This window comes from Engystomops pustulosus, chromosome 7, assembly GCF_040894005.1.
Source record: "Engystomops pustulosus chromosome 7, aEngPut4.maternal, whole genome shotgun sequence".
In the NCBI taxonomy this organism is placed as follows: Eukaryota; Metazoa; Chordata; class Amphibia; order Anura; family Leptodactylidae; genus Engystomops; species Engystomops pustulosus.
The window spans coordinates 22302650-22321226 of NC_092417.1; the positions used below are offsets into that span (position 1 = coordinate 22302650).

General features: G+C 41.8%; 1 protein-coding gene across 3 annotated transcripts in view; it reads left to right on the forward strand.

The window, feature by feature from the left end:
- The window catches only part of ADAMTSL4 (ADAMTS like 4), a 113887-nt gene that overhangs the window by 12256 nt on the left and 83054 nt on the right, over window positions 1-18577 (forward strand). For 2 of the 3 annotated variants that reach the window (XM_072115102.1, XM_072115104.1), the window contains exon 2: window positions 13324-13417. The exons of the other annotated variant lie outside the window; for it this stretch is intronic. In XM_072115102.1, coding sequence (XP_071971203.1) covers window positions 13398-13417 — 20 coding nt within the window. In that variant the 5' untranslated portion in view covers window positions 13324-13397. The remainder of the gene's footprint in view (window positions 1-13323; window positions 13418-18577) is intronic. 3 annotated transcript variants of the gene reach the window in all.

Genomic DNA, 18577 nt, shown 5'->3' on the forward strand with positions numbered 1-18577 from the left:
TACAACGTCTGTTAGTGTAAAGAAGCAAGTACTTTCCCACAGACCTGCTGTTGCACGGTGTAACAACAGTTTGTAAAGCCATAGCATAGAGGGGCTATGGTAGCCCTTCTAGCTCATTTGCATAATTTTATAAGTTAATTTTTAGAAGGAGGCTATGAATAACAAATATAAGAAGATACCACAGTCACGGTGCCTGGATCTACGAGTAAGTGTCCTTGCTTTATCATGAAGGATTTTGATGATATATTTCCTTTAAAGGAAACCTACCATTTGATTTGATGCATTATGAAGCAAACATACCTTGAGGATGCTGTAGCTACACTGATACAGAAACATATCTTGTTTAAGCCCTGTGCTGAATGGTTTTGCTGATAAAACAATTATAAAATTATGATAAAGAAGCTGTCTCGTTTCTGTGGCTGGTTCAGTGCTTCTCCTAGCACGTGATGTATTCTCTGCAGGAGAGGATGATGTAATCCCTTGGTTGTGCCTGAAGGAAGATTAATCAATTGCTGAACCATCCCCAGTTGCTGTATATGGGTGATCAAGCTCAGGTTGATTAGTCCTGTCTTGACTAACCTCCATTTGTAATTACAAGCTCCTGTGTGTAATGTGTTTATGTAGGCATCCTGACCCAGCTGTATTAATAACATTTTTATTATTTTCTGGAGGTCTTAATCCTTGTAAATTCTTACAGAAGCTCTACAAAGAATAGTACCACCATGCAGTACATCATTAAAACAATAATATTTTGTCTCATACTAATAGAAGCAGTTCCTACATGTAATTGTGCAACAGTACAATAGATCCATATTACCCTAATATAATACCACCGTAAAATAATGTCATACAGTTTATAATACATGTCCTAAAAAATGTAAAATTAATCCTTGTACAATGTGCAAGTAATGTAATAAATGAAATGTATGAAATAATGCTAATATAATACCACTATACAGTTGCGATACCTCAAATTATCCAGAAAATACTGCTATACAGTGCATCAATAATAGTGCTATACAATGCCTAAATAGTGCAATACAGTGTAACTACACCAGGGTTGTAAATAGTATGTTGGGTCTATATAATAGTAATATAACCACCATACACTGACCATACCAAATAATACTTCTATACAGTGCATCAATAATAGTTCCACACAATGCCTTAATAAATGACCCATACAGTGGAATTACTGCAGACTTAGAAATAGTATATAGGTCTATAAAATGCTAAAATAATACCGTGACCGTACCATACAATACCCACATAATAGTGCACTACAATGTAGTACTGTCAGATAGTAGCAGAAATAGTACCTACATAATATGACTATCATTAATACTACTATTGTCTAACACAAATCTAAACAGTGCGAACATAGTAGTGCCTTGCAGTTTAATTAGGATCGGTATAAAGCCGATATACAGTGAACTATAAAACCATATAATATCTACATAACAGTGTCATAACGTTCACCAATATTGCTACCATACACTGCCTATGAATAGCATCATTGTAGCCCAAATTACATCACTATATAGTAGCTAATACCAAAGTCTGCGACTTGGGGCATAAAACATATAACCCATTTCTGGGGCACCCATCAGCATTCAAATATTTGCCCCTCTGTATCATAAAACCAGTGCACTCTCCCTTATGTAACGCGCGTCTTGTTCCTTGTAACACGCCTGCACTTGCTTGCTTTGCATATAATTATAATCATCTGGCACATCCTTCCTGTTATTATAGATATGATGGGCATGTAGGGTACCGCCTGTCATTTATTAGATTTTGTGGGGTTGTTCTTTTTAATCAAATTATTTAGTAAGTTTTATTATCTGCTATATAAATACATGTACACATGGCTACCTGTGTTCCAGAGTGCACCAGATATTAATACAATGTCCTGCTGATGCGTCCTGGGGCTATTTTTGGCCCATGGCAGAAGACTATCAAGTGCTGGATTATATAAAAGTTCACTGTATTCTGAACACTATTACATAATCTTGAATCATGGATTATATTTAGATATTTTGAAGTTACATGGCCCAGAGTTACAGAAGGTCTATTGTGCTCAGGAGTCAGGATTATTGTTGGGTTACATTGGAAAAAATCCAACACAGAATCTGGGACTTTCTTGACTGCTGCAAAAAAGTACAGACTCCTTCTGGATGCATATTTTCTCTGTTGGGGGCACCTGTGACTTTAGGGCAACTTTGCTTGGGTTTTGGGGGGCATTGGTGACTCTTTTGGAGGATGCTTGTGTTAGGCCCCTTTGGAGGGATCTCTTATAAGCCCCTTTTTCCTTTGGGGACATCTGAGGTTGGTTGACATCTGTTGGGCACATTTTAGGCTTGTTTTTTAGGGCATCGATGGTTGGCTTTTGGGGCCCACTTGTGACTCACTCTTTTGGAGGACACTTGTGGTAGGCCCCTTTGGAGGGATCTCTTATAAGCCCATTTTTCCTTTGGGGACATCTGAGGTTGGGTGACATCTGTTGGGGACATTTGAGGCTTGTTGCTTTAGGGCATCGATGGTTGGCTTTTGGGGCCCATTTGTGACTCACGCTTTTGGAGGACACTTGTGGTAAGCCCCTTTGGAAGGATCTCGTGGAAGCCCTTTTTTCTTTGGGGACATCTGAGGCTGGTATATATGTGTTGGGGACATCTGAGGTTGGTGGATATCTGTTGGGGTCATCTGAGGTTGGTTGCTTTATGGTATAGTTGAATCTTTTAGGGTTTCTTCTTTTAGCCACTTATGGCTCCCTCTATTAGAAGCTTCTGTGGTACAACCCTTTGGGTGCATCTATCAAATTCCCCCTTTTCCTTTTGGATGGGCACCGGCAGTGAAAAGCCCCACTTTTCTCGAGGACTGAATTCAACCATATGCAATATTAAATAATCTTGTTCTCTGGTGTCCTCTCTCTTGGCTTCCTGTAACTTTGTGTATATGTATATGGATAGATATGGATTAAGAAGACTGTGAGTCCTTCCCTTTGTATATAATACTAGGGAATATATAAACCATAAATACATCATCCTGCCATAGTATCATCAAGCAGTGGAATCATCAAAATTCTCTAATCCACTGTCGACTATAGATGGCGCACTACTTTAGACTCCATGAGAAGAATCCCTTGTCTATATATCTTCCACCCTCCAAGTGACATTGGTTTTTAGAAAACCTTAAGTTTACTATATACAAACCCACTGGTTAACCTAAGCTGGAAACCTGAAAGAGAAATGTTTATACTGGAAGGCTGCAGAGTCATTTCCAGTTAACATTCCTGGATATTTTGCGCAGATTGGTTAATGTTGTGTATACTCAATGTGGAGGCAAAAGGTGGTAGACGAACATAGACGCCAGCACTCTGGATTTTCCATGAATGGTTTCATTGGTTCTAAGCTGTAAAATATAACACCTCTCTCATATACTAGGCCTCAGTCATTAACCAGCCATCACTTAGTGGAAAATGGATCATGGTTGGATGTTGTTGGATTCCACCTGTATCCTGAGAGGCGGAGAAAATGTATGGCCCACCATTTCATGAGGACTCCACAGACCAAAACACATATGATTCAAGTATGTATATTTTTAACCGTTCCTAATGCCCTTTGTGGTAACCTCTTTGCTTCCCACCTGTACCTGTGTCATACGTTGCAAGTATTTTCCTGAAACTTTAAATTCTACTTTTTGTGGTTCCAAAAAAGGAAAAAAACTTATGGAAAAATGGCCAAAAGTCAACAGGCCTTGCAGGTTGGATTCTTATGGAGCAGTGGTTAAATGTCATTGTTTAACCAACCAAAATAGTTGTGAATATATTGTATACAGCCCCCCAGGCTTTCCTGTGTCCACACCCCAGGCCAGAGCCTTTTTGTGTCTGGACCCCAGGCCAGAGCCTTCCTGTGTTGGGATCCAAAGCCAGAACCTTCCTGTGTTAGGACCCTAGGTCGAAGCCTTCCTTTGTTGGGACCCCAGGCCGAAGCCTTCTTGTGTCCAAACCCCAGGCTAGAGCCTTCTTGTGTCCAAACCCCAGGCTAGAGCCTTCTTGTGTCCAAACCCCAGGCTAGAACCTTCTTGTGTCCAGACCCAAGGCCAGAGCCTTCCTGTGTTCGAGCCCCTGGCCAGAGTCTTTCTGTGTCTGAACCTCAGACCAGAGCCTTCTTGTGTCCAGACCCAAGGCCAGAGCCTTCCTGTGTCCATGCCCCAGGACAGAGCACTCCTGAGTCCGAGCCCCAGACTTGAGCTTTCCTGTGTGCTAATTCCATGTAAGAGCCTTCCTGTGTCTGGGCCCCAGGCCGAGTCTTTCTGTGTCCAAATTTCAGGCTAGAGACGTCTTGTGACCAGACCCCAGGCTAGAGCCTTCTTGTGTCTAGACCCAAGTCTAGAGCCTTCCGGTATCCGAACCCCCAGCCAGAGCCTTCTTGTGCCCGAACCCCTGGCCAGAGCCTTCCTGTGTCTGCGCCCCATACTGGAGCTTTCCTGTGTGCTAATCCCATATCAGAGCCTTCCTGTGTCTTGGCCCCAGGCCAGAGTCTTCCTGTGTCCAAATTTCAGGCTAGAAACGTCTTGTGACCAGATCCCAGGCCAGAGCCTTTGTGTGTCTGAAGATAGGTTTGGGGAAGTTTGGTAACTAGGATAGGTAAGTATGTAGGAGATTTGGCAGCTTTTCTTAGTTTCCTGGGCATCTTGGAAGATTTTGCAGATATGGGTAAATACCATCATACAGCCCACAAATAATAAGGAATAATAAAGTGATCATATCTAAAATTTGGAACATTGTTTCCTGGTTAATTGGGTGCCTTGCAATCTTTGTTGCCACCTAGTAACTACTAACTGAGGTTATTTTTTTAGCTTTGTGCATTTTCTTTCGTTGTTGACTTTGTATTTGTGGATGTTGTGTATTATGTTTATGTTGTGTCTTATACCTAGTTGTAGGCTGGTATCACAGTGCCGTGCACATTGCTGCTGTCTCTTTAACATGCTACCACCAGGTTTCCTCCGAGCACTCATCCTGCTGACAGATTATGTCATTTCATATTGTTGCAATGTTTCCCCACCCAAAGTTATGAGCAGACAATTCCTTCCAAATTATAGAGCCGCTCGGTTCTTACAAGCCTCTGCCAGGTGGTTTTCATGATAATTCCTCCAATAAAAGTCACAAATAAACCTCTGCCAGCGCGTACTCTGCTGCATGTCACTTGGACAATGCCGGGGCAATTACTGCCTTCCTTTCCATCTGCAAAATAAAATGTCCTGCTCGGAGGTCACTTGAAGGTCATGGTTCTCGTGTGATGCCGATTCCCAGACCTTTCATCCAGAGACATTGCTGGACTTGCATTGGCAAGTGATAAGTACGAAAGCTAAAGATAATGGGTGGAGTAGTTTCCCAGCTCTCCACAATAGTGTATGAATCTGCACTGCAGGGGACTCGCTGTTATTTTAGGTGTCAGTATTTACTGTACTATTTAGCTTTCTATTCATGGAAGCAAAACAGCCCGACAGGTAATTCCATCTTAGATCATTTTACAAACTACGCCGCTTTAAATATAGCAACAAATTTTTTCTCGTTATCGCTGTTTTGTAATCTGTGAGCGCTATATAAATTAAGGAATGATTATTATTATTTTGTTCTTTATCTCTGTCTCACTTGCTGTGATTCACTCTCTAGCTGGTTCTCTTCTCTCTCTTTGTCATTAGATTGCTCTCTCTCTCTCTTGCTCTGGCTTTCTCTCACTCTCTTTTGATGACCCAAACCCCCCTGATTCAAAACTGCCCACCAATACTTGCTCTCAATCTCTTGCGCTGTCTGCTCTCGATCTCTTGCACCACTTGCTCTCAATCACTTGCGCTGCTTTCTCACAATCTCTTGCACTGCTTGTTCTCGATCTCTTGCGCTGCTTGCTCTTGATCCCTTAAGATGCTTGCTCCCGAACTCTTGCACGGCCTGCTCTCAATCCCTTGAGATGCTTGCTCTTGATCTCTTGCACTACTTGCTCTCAATCTCTTGCGCTGCTTGTCCTTGATCTCTAGCGCTGCTTGCTCGCAATCTCTTGCGCTGCTTTCTCCCGATCTCTTGCGCTGCTTGCTCCCGATCTCTTGCACTGCTTCCTCTCAATCTCTTGAACTGCTTGTTCTCGATCTCTTGCTCTGCTTGTCCTTGATCTCTTGCGCTGCTTGCTCTCAATCTCTTCATAGTTTCATAGTTTATATGGTTGAAAAAAGACACTTGTCCATCAAGTTCAACCGAGGAAGGGAAGGGATTGGATGAGGAAGGGATTTAGGGGAAACAATTCTATATAACATAACCATCAATGTTATTTAGGTGTAAAAAGGCATCTAGACCCTTCTTGAAGCTCTCTGCTGTCCCTGCTGTGACCAGCGCCTGAGGCAGGCTATTCCACAGAGTGACAGTTCTCATAGTAAAAAAGCCCTGTCGCCTCCGGTGATTAAACCTTGTTTTCTCCAGACGGAGACAGTGCCCCCTCGTCTTTTGATTTGATCTAATCTGAAACAACTTACCACCATATTTTTTGTATGGACCATTCATATATTTAAATAAATTAATCATGTCCCCTCGTAGTCGTCTCTTTTCCAGACTAAATAAATCTAGTTGTTTTAATCTTTCCTCATAACTGAGACCCTCCATACCCCTTATCATTTTTGTGGCTCTACGTTGAACCCTCTCCAGCTCCAGGGCATCCTTTTTATGGACCGGTGCCCAGAATTGGACAGCATATTCCAGGTGAGGCCGAACCATTGCCTTGTATAGTGGTAATATTACATCCCTATCACGAGAGTCCATACCTTTTTTGATACACGACAAGATCCTACTAGCTTTAGTGGCAGCTGATTGACATTGCATGCTGTTACTCAATTTATGATCTACTAGTACCCCCAGGTCCTTCTCAACAAGGGACTCTCCCAGATTTACTCCCCCAAGTACATATTTTGCCTTTGGATTATTGGCCCCCAGGTGCATAACCTTACATTTATCCACATTAAACCTCATTTGCCAAGTGGATGACCAAACATTCAGTTTGTCCAAGTCACCCTGCAGCCTGTGAACATCCTCCATAGACTGTATTACACTACACAGTTTGGTGTCATCTGCAAAAATAGACACAGTGCTATTAATTCCCACCTCTATATCATTAATAAATATATTAAATAGTAGTGGGCCAAGCACAGAACCCTGGGGTACACCACTCATAACTGGTGACCATTCCGAGTAGGAATCATTGACCACAACTCTCTGGATACGATCCTTTAGCCAGTTTGCAATCCAATTGCAAATGATTTCTGCCAAACCAATAGCCCTAATTTTACCCATCAGGCGTCTATGAGGGACAGTGTCAAATGCCCTTGCAAAGTCCAAGAACACAATATCCACAGCTGCTCCTCTATCCAGGCACCTGCTCACCTCTTCATAGAAGCAGATAAGGTTAGTTTGACAACTTCTATTCTTAGTAAACCCATGCTGGCTATCACTTATTATTCTATTTGATGTCACATACTCCAGTATGTAGTCTTTTACTAACGCTTCCAATACTTTCCCCACAATGGAAGTTAAGCTTACAGGCCTGTAATTGCCTGGCGAAGTTCTAGAGCCCTTTTTATATATTGGCACCACATTTGCCTTGCGCCAGTCACTTGGCACCACACCAGACATTACGGAATCCCTGAAGATTTTAGACAGTGGTACAGCAATAACAGAACTGAGTTCTCAGTTCTGGGGTGTAACCCATCTGGTCCAGGAGCTTTGTACACATTGATTTTATTGAGCTTAGATTGGATAATGTCTACATTTAGCCAGCCTAGTATATCACAGGATCCATGACCCGCACTGGCACCACCCAAGTCAGAAGTTCTCTCTTCTATTGTATAAACGGAGCTAAAAAACCTATTAAGTATCTCCGCCTTCTCTTGGTCTCCAGTCACCGATGCCCCATTTTCAGAATAAAGGGGTCCAACCTGTTCTGACCCATTTTTTTTTGCATTGATATACCTAAAAAATTTCTTGGGATTTGTTTTACTATCTTTAGCCACCTGTCTTTCATTTTGTATTTTGGCTGATTTGATTTCTTTTTTACAGATTTTGGTAAGTTTTTTGTAAGTATTGAAAGCCTCAGGTGACCCGTCAGATTTATATTTTTTAAATGCCCTCTTTTTCTCTTTAATTGCCCTTTTAACTGTAGCTGTAAGCCACGCAGGGTGTAATCTAGCCCGTCTATACTTGTTACCTATTGGAATAAATTTAGAAGTATAATGACCCAGGATAGATTTGAATTTCTCCCATTTAACATTAGTATCACCATGTGACAGTATCTGATCCCAGTCTGTATCCTGTAGTGCAGCCCTGAATTTCTGGAAATTAGCCCGCTTAAAATTCAAAGTTTTCGATTTTCCCACCTGTTTCTGCTTTTTAAAGTTTAAGAGGAAAATAATTATATTATGATCGCTGTTCCCAAGGGGTTCCCGGACACTGACATTTTGGATAATCTCCTCATTATTAGAAATCACAAGGTCCAACAATGCGTCACCTCTTGTGGGATCTTCTACAAGCTGCACCATAAAATTATCCTGCAGAATGTTCATAAAATGTCTCCCCTTCACAGATGAAGAAGAGCCCTGACCCCAGTGAATATTTGGAAAGTTAAAGTCTCCCATTATCACTACGGTCCCCCCCCTGTGCAGCCCGCTCCATCTGTTTATATAGGTGACCCTCTATTTCCTCAGAGATGTTAGGGGGTCTATATATTACACCAAAAATAATTTTCTCAAAGCTCTCTTGGCTTTGAATTTCAACCCACAAAGTTTCAGCCTCCTCACACTCTGAGACCACTGACGCATTCACAATCGCTTTTAAGTCTCTTCTGACATACAGACATACACCACCTCCACTCCTATTTGCCCTGTCTTTCCGAAAGAGTGTAAAACCTTGAATATTAACACCCCAATCATGCGATGCATCGAGCCATGTCTCTACTACACCAACAACATCTAACTGTTCCTCTAATATCAGAGCCTCAAGCTCGCCCATTTTGCCTGTGATACTTCTGGCATTTGTGAACATACAATTTAATTTTCCACAGTTATTTATCTGATTTAAAGTAAATTTACTGGCACATATATCCTCACCACCGTTCTGTAACTTGTGGATCTCCTTATCCACTGCCTTGGTCCCACATACACCGCCCATCTCACCACCCACCAACATAACCTGCCCCCTCTCTGACCTGTCTACCCCTTTAGTGTCTTTCTTTTCCTCCTCCCCCGATCCTAGTTTAAATACTCCGCCACCCCTGCTAGGATCTTCTCCCCCAGCACAGCAGCCCCCCTTCCATTTAGGTGCAAGTTATCTGCAGAAAACAGCTTGCACCCCAATGAAAAGTCAGCCCAGTGCTCTAGGAACCCAAATCCCTCTGCTCTACACCAGGATCTGAGCCATGCATTTAACTCCCTGAGCTCCCGCTGTCTGCTCTGTATAGCGCATGGCACAGGTAGGATTCCGGAGAATACTACCTTGGAGGTCCTTTCCTTAAGCTTTGAACCTAGTTCTTTAAAATTATTCTTCAGGCTCCTCCACCTGCCATCTATTCTGTCATTGGTACCAACATGGACCACAACAGCTGGGTCATCCCCAGCCCCTCCCAGTAATTTATCCACCCTTTCCACCACATGCCGAACCCTGGCACCAGGGAGACAGCAAACCATTCGGTTGAGGCGGTCTTGGCGACAAATTATTCTATCCGTCTTCCTGATTATAGAGTCCCCTACAACCACTAGCTGCCATGGCTTGCCTGCACTCCCATCCACCCTACTACTAGCTGGTCTGCTCCCCCGGCTGTGAGGGAGAGCAGGATCCGCTAGGGCTGCCATTTCTGACACTGACGTCCTGACATCATTGCACAATTTAGCAATTTTGCTTGGATGTTCAGAGTCAGAGTTGGCCTTCCTTTTCTTTGACCCCTTCCTACCCCCTCTATTTACAGTAACCCAGCTACCCACCTGGTACTGCTGGCTTACCTCTCCATCCTCCACTTCTACCCCGCTTATTGCTTGCTCAGTGAGCAGCATACTCCTCTCAAGATTGTCAATTGCTCGCAGCCGTGCAATATCTTCCTCCAGATCTCTAACACGAGCTTCTAGTAGAAAAATATGGGCACATCTGTCACAGCGGTATTCACCCTGGAACTCTTGCTCCAGCAGTGTATACATGCGACAGAGTGTGCACTGGAGCATACCACCAATCTTGCTAGCCATATCCTAGTAACCAAACAGTGATAAGTATATAAATCAAGAGATATGTAGGTTACTTACAGTTCTGTGGACTTCTCTTTTTCAAACTCCGCTTTTTTCAACTCCACTTAAACTCACTAGCCACTTGAAATCACAAGCCAAAACTGAGCGAGCTCAAAAGTGAGTTGCTAGACCTTAATTTATCAGGTGTGAACACTAATCCCTCCTCCCAATTAGCAGACCAGGCAAAGAAAGGAAAAAAAAAAATTTTTTAAATTGTGACACTAAGAAAAGCGCTATTACCTATATACTCAGTCCACAATCACCCAAACAACAGATTCCCTCTTATCACACACAAAACTCTTGGGCTGCTTGCTCTCAATCTCTTGCGCTGCTTGCTCTCAATCTCTTGCGCTGCTTGCTCTTGATCTCTTGCATTGCTTGCTCTCAATCTCTTCTGCTGCTTGCTCTTGATCTCTTGCGCTGCTTGCTCTTGATCTCTTGCATTGCTTGCTCTCAATCTCTTCTGCTGCTTGCTCTTGATCTCTTGCACTGCTTGCTCTGGATCTCTTGCGCTGCTTGCTCTCAATTTCTTGCGCTGCTTGCTCTCAATTTCTTGCGCTGCTTGCTCTCAATTTCTTGCGCTGCTTGCTCTCAATCTCTTGCGCTGCTTGCTCTCAATTTCTTGCGCTGCTTGCTCTCAATCTCTTCTGCTGCTTGCTCTTGATCTCTTGCATTGCTTGCTCTCGATCTCTTGCGCTGCTTGCTCTCAATCTCTTCTGCTGCTTGCTCTTGATCTCTTGCACTGCTTGCTCTTGATCTCTTGCGCTGCTTGCTCTCAATTTCTTGCGCTGCTTGCTCTCAATTTCTTGCGCTGCTTGCTCTCAATTTCTTGCGCTGCTTGCTCTCAATCTCTTGCGCTGCTTGCTCTCAATTTCTTGCGCTGCTTGCTCTTGATCTCTTGCACTGCTTGCTCTCAATCTCTTGCGCTGCTTGCTCTTTATCTCTTGCTCATGCTCTGTCCTGCTCGCTCATATACTCCCGTACTTGCACTCTCACACTTGTGCTCTAGCTCTTTCTTGCACTTTCTCAGCCACTTGTGCTCTCTCTCTAATACACCACCACTCTTTACCCAATCCTCTGTCACTTCTTGAATGGAAGCTAAATTGCAGTAACCCATTTTTCCCACTATACAATGTACATACTGCTATCAGCTTTCTGCTCCGTATTAATTACATTTTTTCAACTGGACTGCTGCCATCAGCTGATCATTTGGGGTTTTGGGAGTCGAAACCCACTAATCTGAAATTGATAACCTATCGTGGTAGAGGTGAGTGGACCCGACAACCATGCGACCCAGACATATTGCCGGATTGGTGGCCGAACAGCCAATCAGCTAAGTTGAGCCAATTTGCCCCTACCAAATAGCTATGACTAAGATTGGTCAGGGGGTCACATGGCTGAGCCCAAACCTGAACTCAAAGGACAAGTCCTCTCAACTCTAATCCTTAGAATAAGTTTGCAGAGTGTTATCACAGCTGGGCTGGAGGAGTTCTTCATTATTCCTGATCCGGATCTACCAGATTATACATGGTTTGCTATAAACAGGAGGACATGTAACATGGGATGACTGACACGGGATCAAACACACTGAGTACATTCACAGATCCTACATACTCTATAGAGGCCTCTTTGTGGGGCTCTTTGAGTGTAATTTGGATTCTCTGGCATGGATTTAGGTTCTATATATGAAGCTTATTAGTAAACACTCAGGGTTTTGGACTGACAAAGACTTTTTATATTTAAAAAGGTCTAATTTCTTTCCTCTTGAAGTATTTCCTTTACTAGGCAGAGTTTACACAGCTTGTTGAAAGTATTCAGTAGGAAACTGATATATTGTTCTCTGTCCAAGGTATATACCCTCTCCGGCCAACGCTGCTGTACAGGACTCTACTCCAGTCCGGATGTGTTCCTAAATCCCATAGTACCCAAAAATACATCTCATCGTCCAAATGTAATATTCAAGTCTTCTTTAGAATTCAAAGCTTTTGAAGGTCCTTGAAAGAAAGTTCTTTGAGTCTATGAGGAATCATCACCTGGGGGTCAGTCACACCTGTTCCTACCAACACTCATACATCTACATACTAAAGCCTTTACATTGGAAGCCAAATGTGGAAAACCTGGAAACAAATGGACTATGAGATGTAGTTCCAACCGCTTAATGGTCATCAATAAGGGATTCTCAGTGGTGTTTGTTATTTTGTAACCTGCCCAACTGGGATTTCAACTTATGACCTGAATGATCTTAAAATATAAAGTTTATTATTGTACGAGATACGAGCATAAATGGGTAAAACAAGTTGAAAATGTTGGGAGATACTTTACCAATTGTTGAGTGTCTCATTGTTGGGATAAGAAAAGACGTCTCGTTGACCAAGAAGGAAAGGAGAGGCCGTGCGCATGCCCCAACTGTGATCATGGGGATTCTTGTTATAAATGGGAATCTTAATACCCACCAATTGGAGCAGAGTGGAGTATAGCTTTGTAACCTGTGTTAGCCCAGGCCCTTTTCTATCTAAGGATTCAGGATACTATACATATCTTACAGATGCTCGTCCCATCTGTGAGACCTGAGCATAGTTAACTATTTTGGAACTACCATTAGAGTAGCATCAACAATTCGTCCACACCAGCCTAAAAATGAAGTGTCCCCACTTGTTTTTGAGAGGGGGGGATCAGCATTAGTAATGTGTTTTGGAAATTCAAAAAATGTCTGGACTGGTAAAACTCCTTATATCTGCCCATACACATGAGTACCACGGCTTTCAGCAGTGGTAGATATTGGCCTGTTGACTTGCTCTGCACAATTCACTTGGCTGACCAAGTAAGCATGGGGTAGTAAGGAGACGTAGCTGTTTGCCAATGGCCAACCATTTTACTTGGTATTAAAAAGATATTTTTTAAAAATTGAAGACGCTGATTGGAAGATTCTTGCAGTGTTATATGAGACAGGTGTGTTTAGTGACCCAGGATATTTCTCAGAAGAAGAAATTTGAACTTCCTCCTCTTCTTCTGCAGGCACAGGGCTCAGTATATATAACTCGGGTTTCTGAGTTGCTACATCTTTACTTCCAAGAAGGCATGTGGTCTACATGGATCTAGTGATGCCGAGGTAAGAAGAGGCATGGCATGATTCAATGGTGCCTATGCTCTTGTTCATATGTCTCCTGGTACAAGTAACCACCATGGTACAACTCAATGGTTGTCACTATTTTAGTTTTTTCTGGGCTAACTATACCATCTGGTACCAATCCTACTCAAAGGTCAGGATCTCAGAGTGGTCGTCTAGTATCACTAGCTAGAGTAGTACTTTTGAAGTCTTGGTCTCGATATAGGCTTTGCAGCAGTGTGATGGTAAGAATAGGACCTTCTAAAGAGATGTGGTCAGACAATGGTAGTAGAATGGAGAGATGGTGTCTGCTGAATTACAAATCACTCAATGCCGTGTAATATGCGACTTTTGCACAAAATATTGGAATTATGACAGAAATGCAGCTGTGTTTGTATTTCACAGTCCCTCGGAAGTAAGACAGGACATGAAGAGCTTGGTTATGTAACATGAAATATAATTGACACGCACATGGGTGTCTCCATAGATGTACAGGCAACAGAAGATGTACACCTATGAAATACTACATCTTTTTCTTAACAAGGGAAGAAAATTGTGCCAAAACCATGACATTTTAAGGAAAAAATTGCAATGGTTTCAGGAATCTTAATTTGTTAGACCAGCTTTTGATTATGTTTAGACTTAATTATTGAAGCACGTAGGTGTCATAGATGGTATCAAATCCACATGTCTACTAAAGTTCAACCTAACTTGACACCTCCAATGCTGTACTTTTCATTGTAGTCGACCTATGCACTAAAGTTTGTTAGAGACTTGATTTTATTGTGTACTACATGAATTAAAATCACTACCTCTTGTGACGTGCATAGCTTAACAAACAGTTTTTTCGGGTTAATTGTGACTGTCCATCATCTCTACTTTGAACAATTTATTTTTGTTTGAAGAATTTGTAAATGTCCATTAGTTATATTTTGGACAATCTCTTCTTGCTTGAAGGCTTTGTGACTTTCCATCACATTTGTTTTGGACAATCTCTCCGTATTTAAAGTATTTTTGACTGTCCACAATATTAGCTTTGGACAAATCTACTTGTTCTTCTATCCACTTGTGACTGTCCACCTTCTCTGCTTTGGACTATCTCTACTTATTCTTCTAACTGCTCATGACTGTCCATCATCTCTGCTTTGGACTATCTCTACTTATTCTTCTAACTGCTTGTGACTGTCCACCATCTCTGCTTTGGACTATCTCTGCTTATTCTTCTAAATGCTTGTGACTATCCAACTTCTCTGCTTTGGACTATCTCTACTTATTCTTCTAAATGCTTGTGACTGTCCACCATCTCTGCTTTGGACTATTTCTACTTATTCTTCTAACTGCTCATGACTGTCCACCATCTCTGCTTTGGACTATCTCTGCTTATTCTTCTAAATGCTTGTGACTGTCCACCATCTCTGCTTTGGACTATTTCTACTTATTCTTCTAACTGCTCATGACTGTCCACCATCTCTGCTTTGGACTATCTCTGCTTATTCTTCTAAATGCTTGTGACTGTCCACCATCTCTGCTTTGGACTATCTCTGCTTATTCTTCTAAATGCTTGTGACTGTCCACCATCTCTACTTTGGACTATCTCTGCTTATTCTTCTAAATGCTTGTGACTGTCCACCTTCTCTGCTTTGGACTATCTCTACTTATTCTTCTAAATGCTTGTGACTGTCCACCATCTCTACTTTGGACTATCTCTACTTATTCTTCTAAATCCTTGTGACTGTCCACCATCTCTGCTTTGGACTATCTCTGCTTATTCTTCTAACTGCTCGTGCCTGTCCACCTTCTCTGCTTTTGACTATCTCTGCTTATTCTTCTAACTGCTCGTGACTGTCCACCATCTCTACTTTGGACTATCTCTACTTATTCTTCTAACTGCTTGTGACTGTCCACCATCTCTACTTTGGACTATCTCCTACTTATTCTTCTAACTGCTTGTGACTGTCCACCATCTCTACTTTGGACTATCTCTGCTTATTCTTCTAACTGCTCGTGACTGTCCACCATCTCTACTTTGGACTATCTCTACTTATTCTTCTAACTGCTTGTGACTGTCCACCATCTCTACTTTGGACTATCTCCTACTTATTCTTCTAACTGCTTGTGACTGTCCACCATCTCTACTTTGGACTATCTCTACTTATTCTTCTAAGTGCTTGTGACTGTCCACCATCTCTACTTTGGACTATCTCTACTTATTCTTCTAACTGCTTGTGACTGTCCACCATCTCTACTTTGGACTATCTCCTACTTATTCTTCTAACTGCTTGTGACTGTCCACCATCTCTACTTTGGACTATCTCTGCTTATTCTTCTAACTGCTCGTGACTGTCCACCATCTCTACTTTGGACTATCTCTACTTATTCTTCTAAGTGCTTGTGACTGTCCACCATCTCTACTTTGGACTATCTCTACTTATTCTTCTAACTGCTTGTGACTGTCCACTATCTCTACTTTGGACTATGTCCTACTTATTCTTTTAACTGCTTGTGACTGTCCATTATCTCTACTTTTGACTATCTCTACTTATTCTTATAACTGCTCGTGCCTGTCCACCATCTCTACTTTGGACTATCTCCTACTTATTCTTCTAACTGCTTGTGACTGTCCACCATCTCTACTTTGGACTATCTCCTACTTATTCTTCTAACTGCTTGTGACTGTCCACCATCTCTACTTTTGACTATCTCTACTTATTCTTATAACTGCTCGTGCCTGTCCACCATCTCTACTTTGGAAAATCTCTACTTGTTCAAAGGGTTCTCTGACAATCTGTACAAAATGCCTTTATGTTGAGTAAACCTGCAATCCTGTAATATATGGAAAAAAACCTGTTAATAAGTGCTCGATTTTCCTTCTATCTATACAACAGAAGACACTAGCCAGGAAACTCCCTTTCCCATGATCAATTAATAAATCTTTGATTCCCAACATTTAACTTGACCATTTAAAGTTTTTCATGGACCCACCAGGAACATCCTTGAATAGACTGTGGGCGGTGGAAGTTTTTGACAAAGTTTCAGATTTCCTAAGACCCATAAATTAGATAGACCGACCTGATTAAAAATTTCCCATAAGCTGCAGGGACTTGAGCAGAAGAACATTTGTTTTCTTGTTCTTGTTAATGGGTGGTAATTTATAGATAAAGATGTTGGAAAACTTAGCTTTATTATTTTTGTTGAGATGTTTGGAGATCATTATCCAGTGTATTTTTCCACTATGGTTACAAGATAAAAGATTTTTTGTGTCAGGGTGGGAGGATTGTTTTTGGAGGGGATACAAATGAATCTTTGCTACTAAAGGGTTTTTAGGTTGAATTTCTAATTAAAATCTAAAAACTCAAGAAATTGTCTGTCCAATTGGCTCGGTTGAACGTCCACTTTCCACAGACTATATCAAATACAGGCAGACCTCTCCTCTAGAAGTCCAGGGTTACAATTATTGGAAAATTATATTTTGATTTTACGATGACGGCAGATGATTTTTTAGCAGATTGTCACAGCCCCACCTCTACAATCTTTTATATTCTAATTTCTAACCAGTTTTTACATTGACAAGTAACCTCATATATAGTACACACGTAACCACTTATTGGGTTTTGGTGGAGTAACCATGGCAAGATTATTTTGCAAAAACCTTGCCCAGTTTTTCCCTTCTTTCTTCTCTAATTAGGAAATTATGATGGGAAACCATCCACAGAAGCTCCATGAGAAACCACACATGTTGTAGTGAAATGTCATGGCCATCCCTGATCTTATAAAAATAAATGGCGGCTGTTTTTATTGTTTTACTTTTTGTTTATGTACTTCTGCTTTAATAGTGCTTCGTGTTGTAACATTTCGTGATTGGTCTGTGACTAATATATCTACTTACGCAGATTTTAAAGAGCTCTGTCCAAAAAAAGACAGGGAGGGACCCTCCAATATGTTGACATTTCCTATGCAAGTTCCACTTTCCTATCTTGTCCGCACGCAAAGGGGGAGTTCAATAGGATATGTGACCATTCATAGAGAAGAGAATTTCTGTAAGGACTATTTTTTGGACTTGGATAAAAATAATGTGGCATTATAATGTGTTTATGGTTGAGTGGAACAGGGTTGCTCTACCAGCCACTGACAATAAGGAAGAGTGGCGCATGTTTCACAAGCTCTTTGGTTTGATGCTACATGTATTTGTGGCCTACCAGTCTGCAAATTCAACACATCCCAACACAAAGCAGGTCAGATACTTTTTTGACCATACTGGAGGGTGTTATCCAGGGGCGTAAGTCTAGGTCAGAGTGTACGGTCACAAACGGGCCCAACAGGCTTAGGGGGTATAAGGTTTCACATTCCAATATAAGAAGACTAGTACTATAAACCGTACATTATAGTCGGGGGCCTGGCACAGACTTTGCACTGGGACCCATTAGCTTCAAGTTACGCCACTGGTGTCATGCCTGGTTCCCTACTTCCTACATTTGAAATCTCAGTGGTGGTGGTTATGAGGACTATGGATGTGTCACTTCCTTATTTTTATGGTCTATATCAGTAAGGTAGCACCAGAGCCAGGTGAGCGGTTTTCATCAGATGTCCTCATCGGTCCCATTGCTACTAGGTTCAGTACTTGGACTTGATCTCCTGAGAAAGGCTCTGATAGGATTGCAAAACCTTATATTTTTTTTATAATAAATCAACAATCAGCCTTCCTGTCTGATAATGTCATGCTTTATCAGTGCCCAGACTGTCTTTTACTATTTTAGGAACACGGAAAGATAGAGATGGTGCCAAAGCATCACTGTGATGAGTCGGGTTCTCGCCTTAGAAGGCTGTGCACATGCTTTTCTCCTCATTTCCATCATTCCTTATTACCCATCATCCGTTATTTATGGAAGTATTCTCTGCTTGGCTTCTTCCTTAGGGTTATGTCATTTTCAAGTGCTAAATTTTTAAGTTCATGTTATTTTCATACCAAAAACTTGTAAAGTAATAAACATCAACTCCAAGTCTATTCCAACTGTTGGTCTTGCATTGTTTCCTGTGGTGTGGGATGGCACCTGCTAAATAGTGGAGTAAAACCAGACCACAGAGTCGGATTGGGTTGCCTTAGGCCAACCAGAGAAAATTAATCTGGGGCCCACTCTTTATTATCTGCCAGGAAGTAGACTCTAG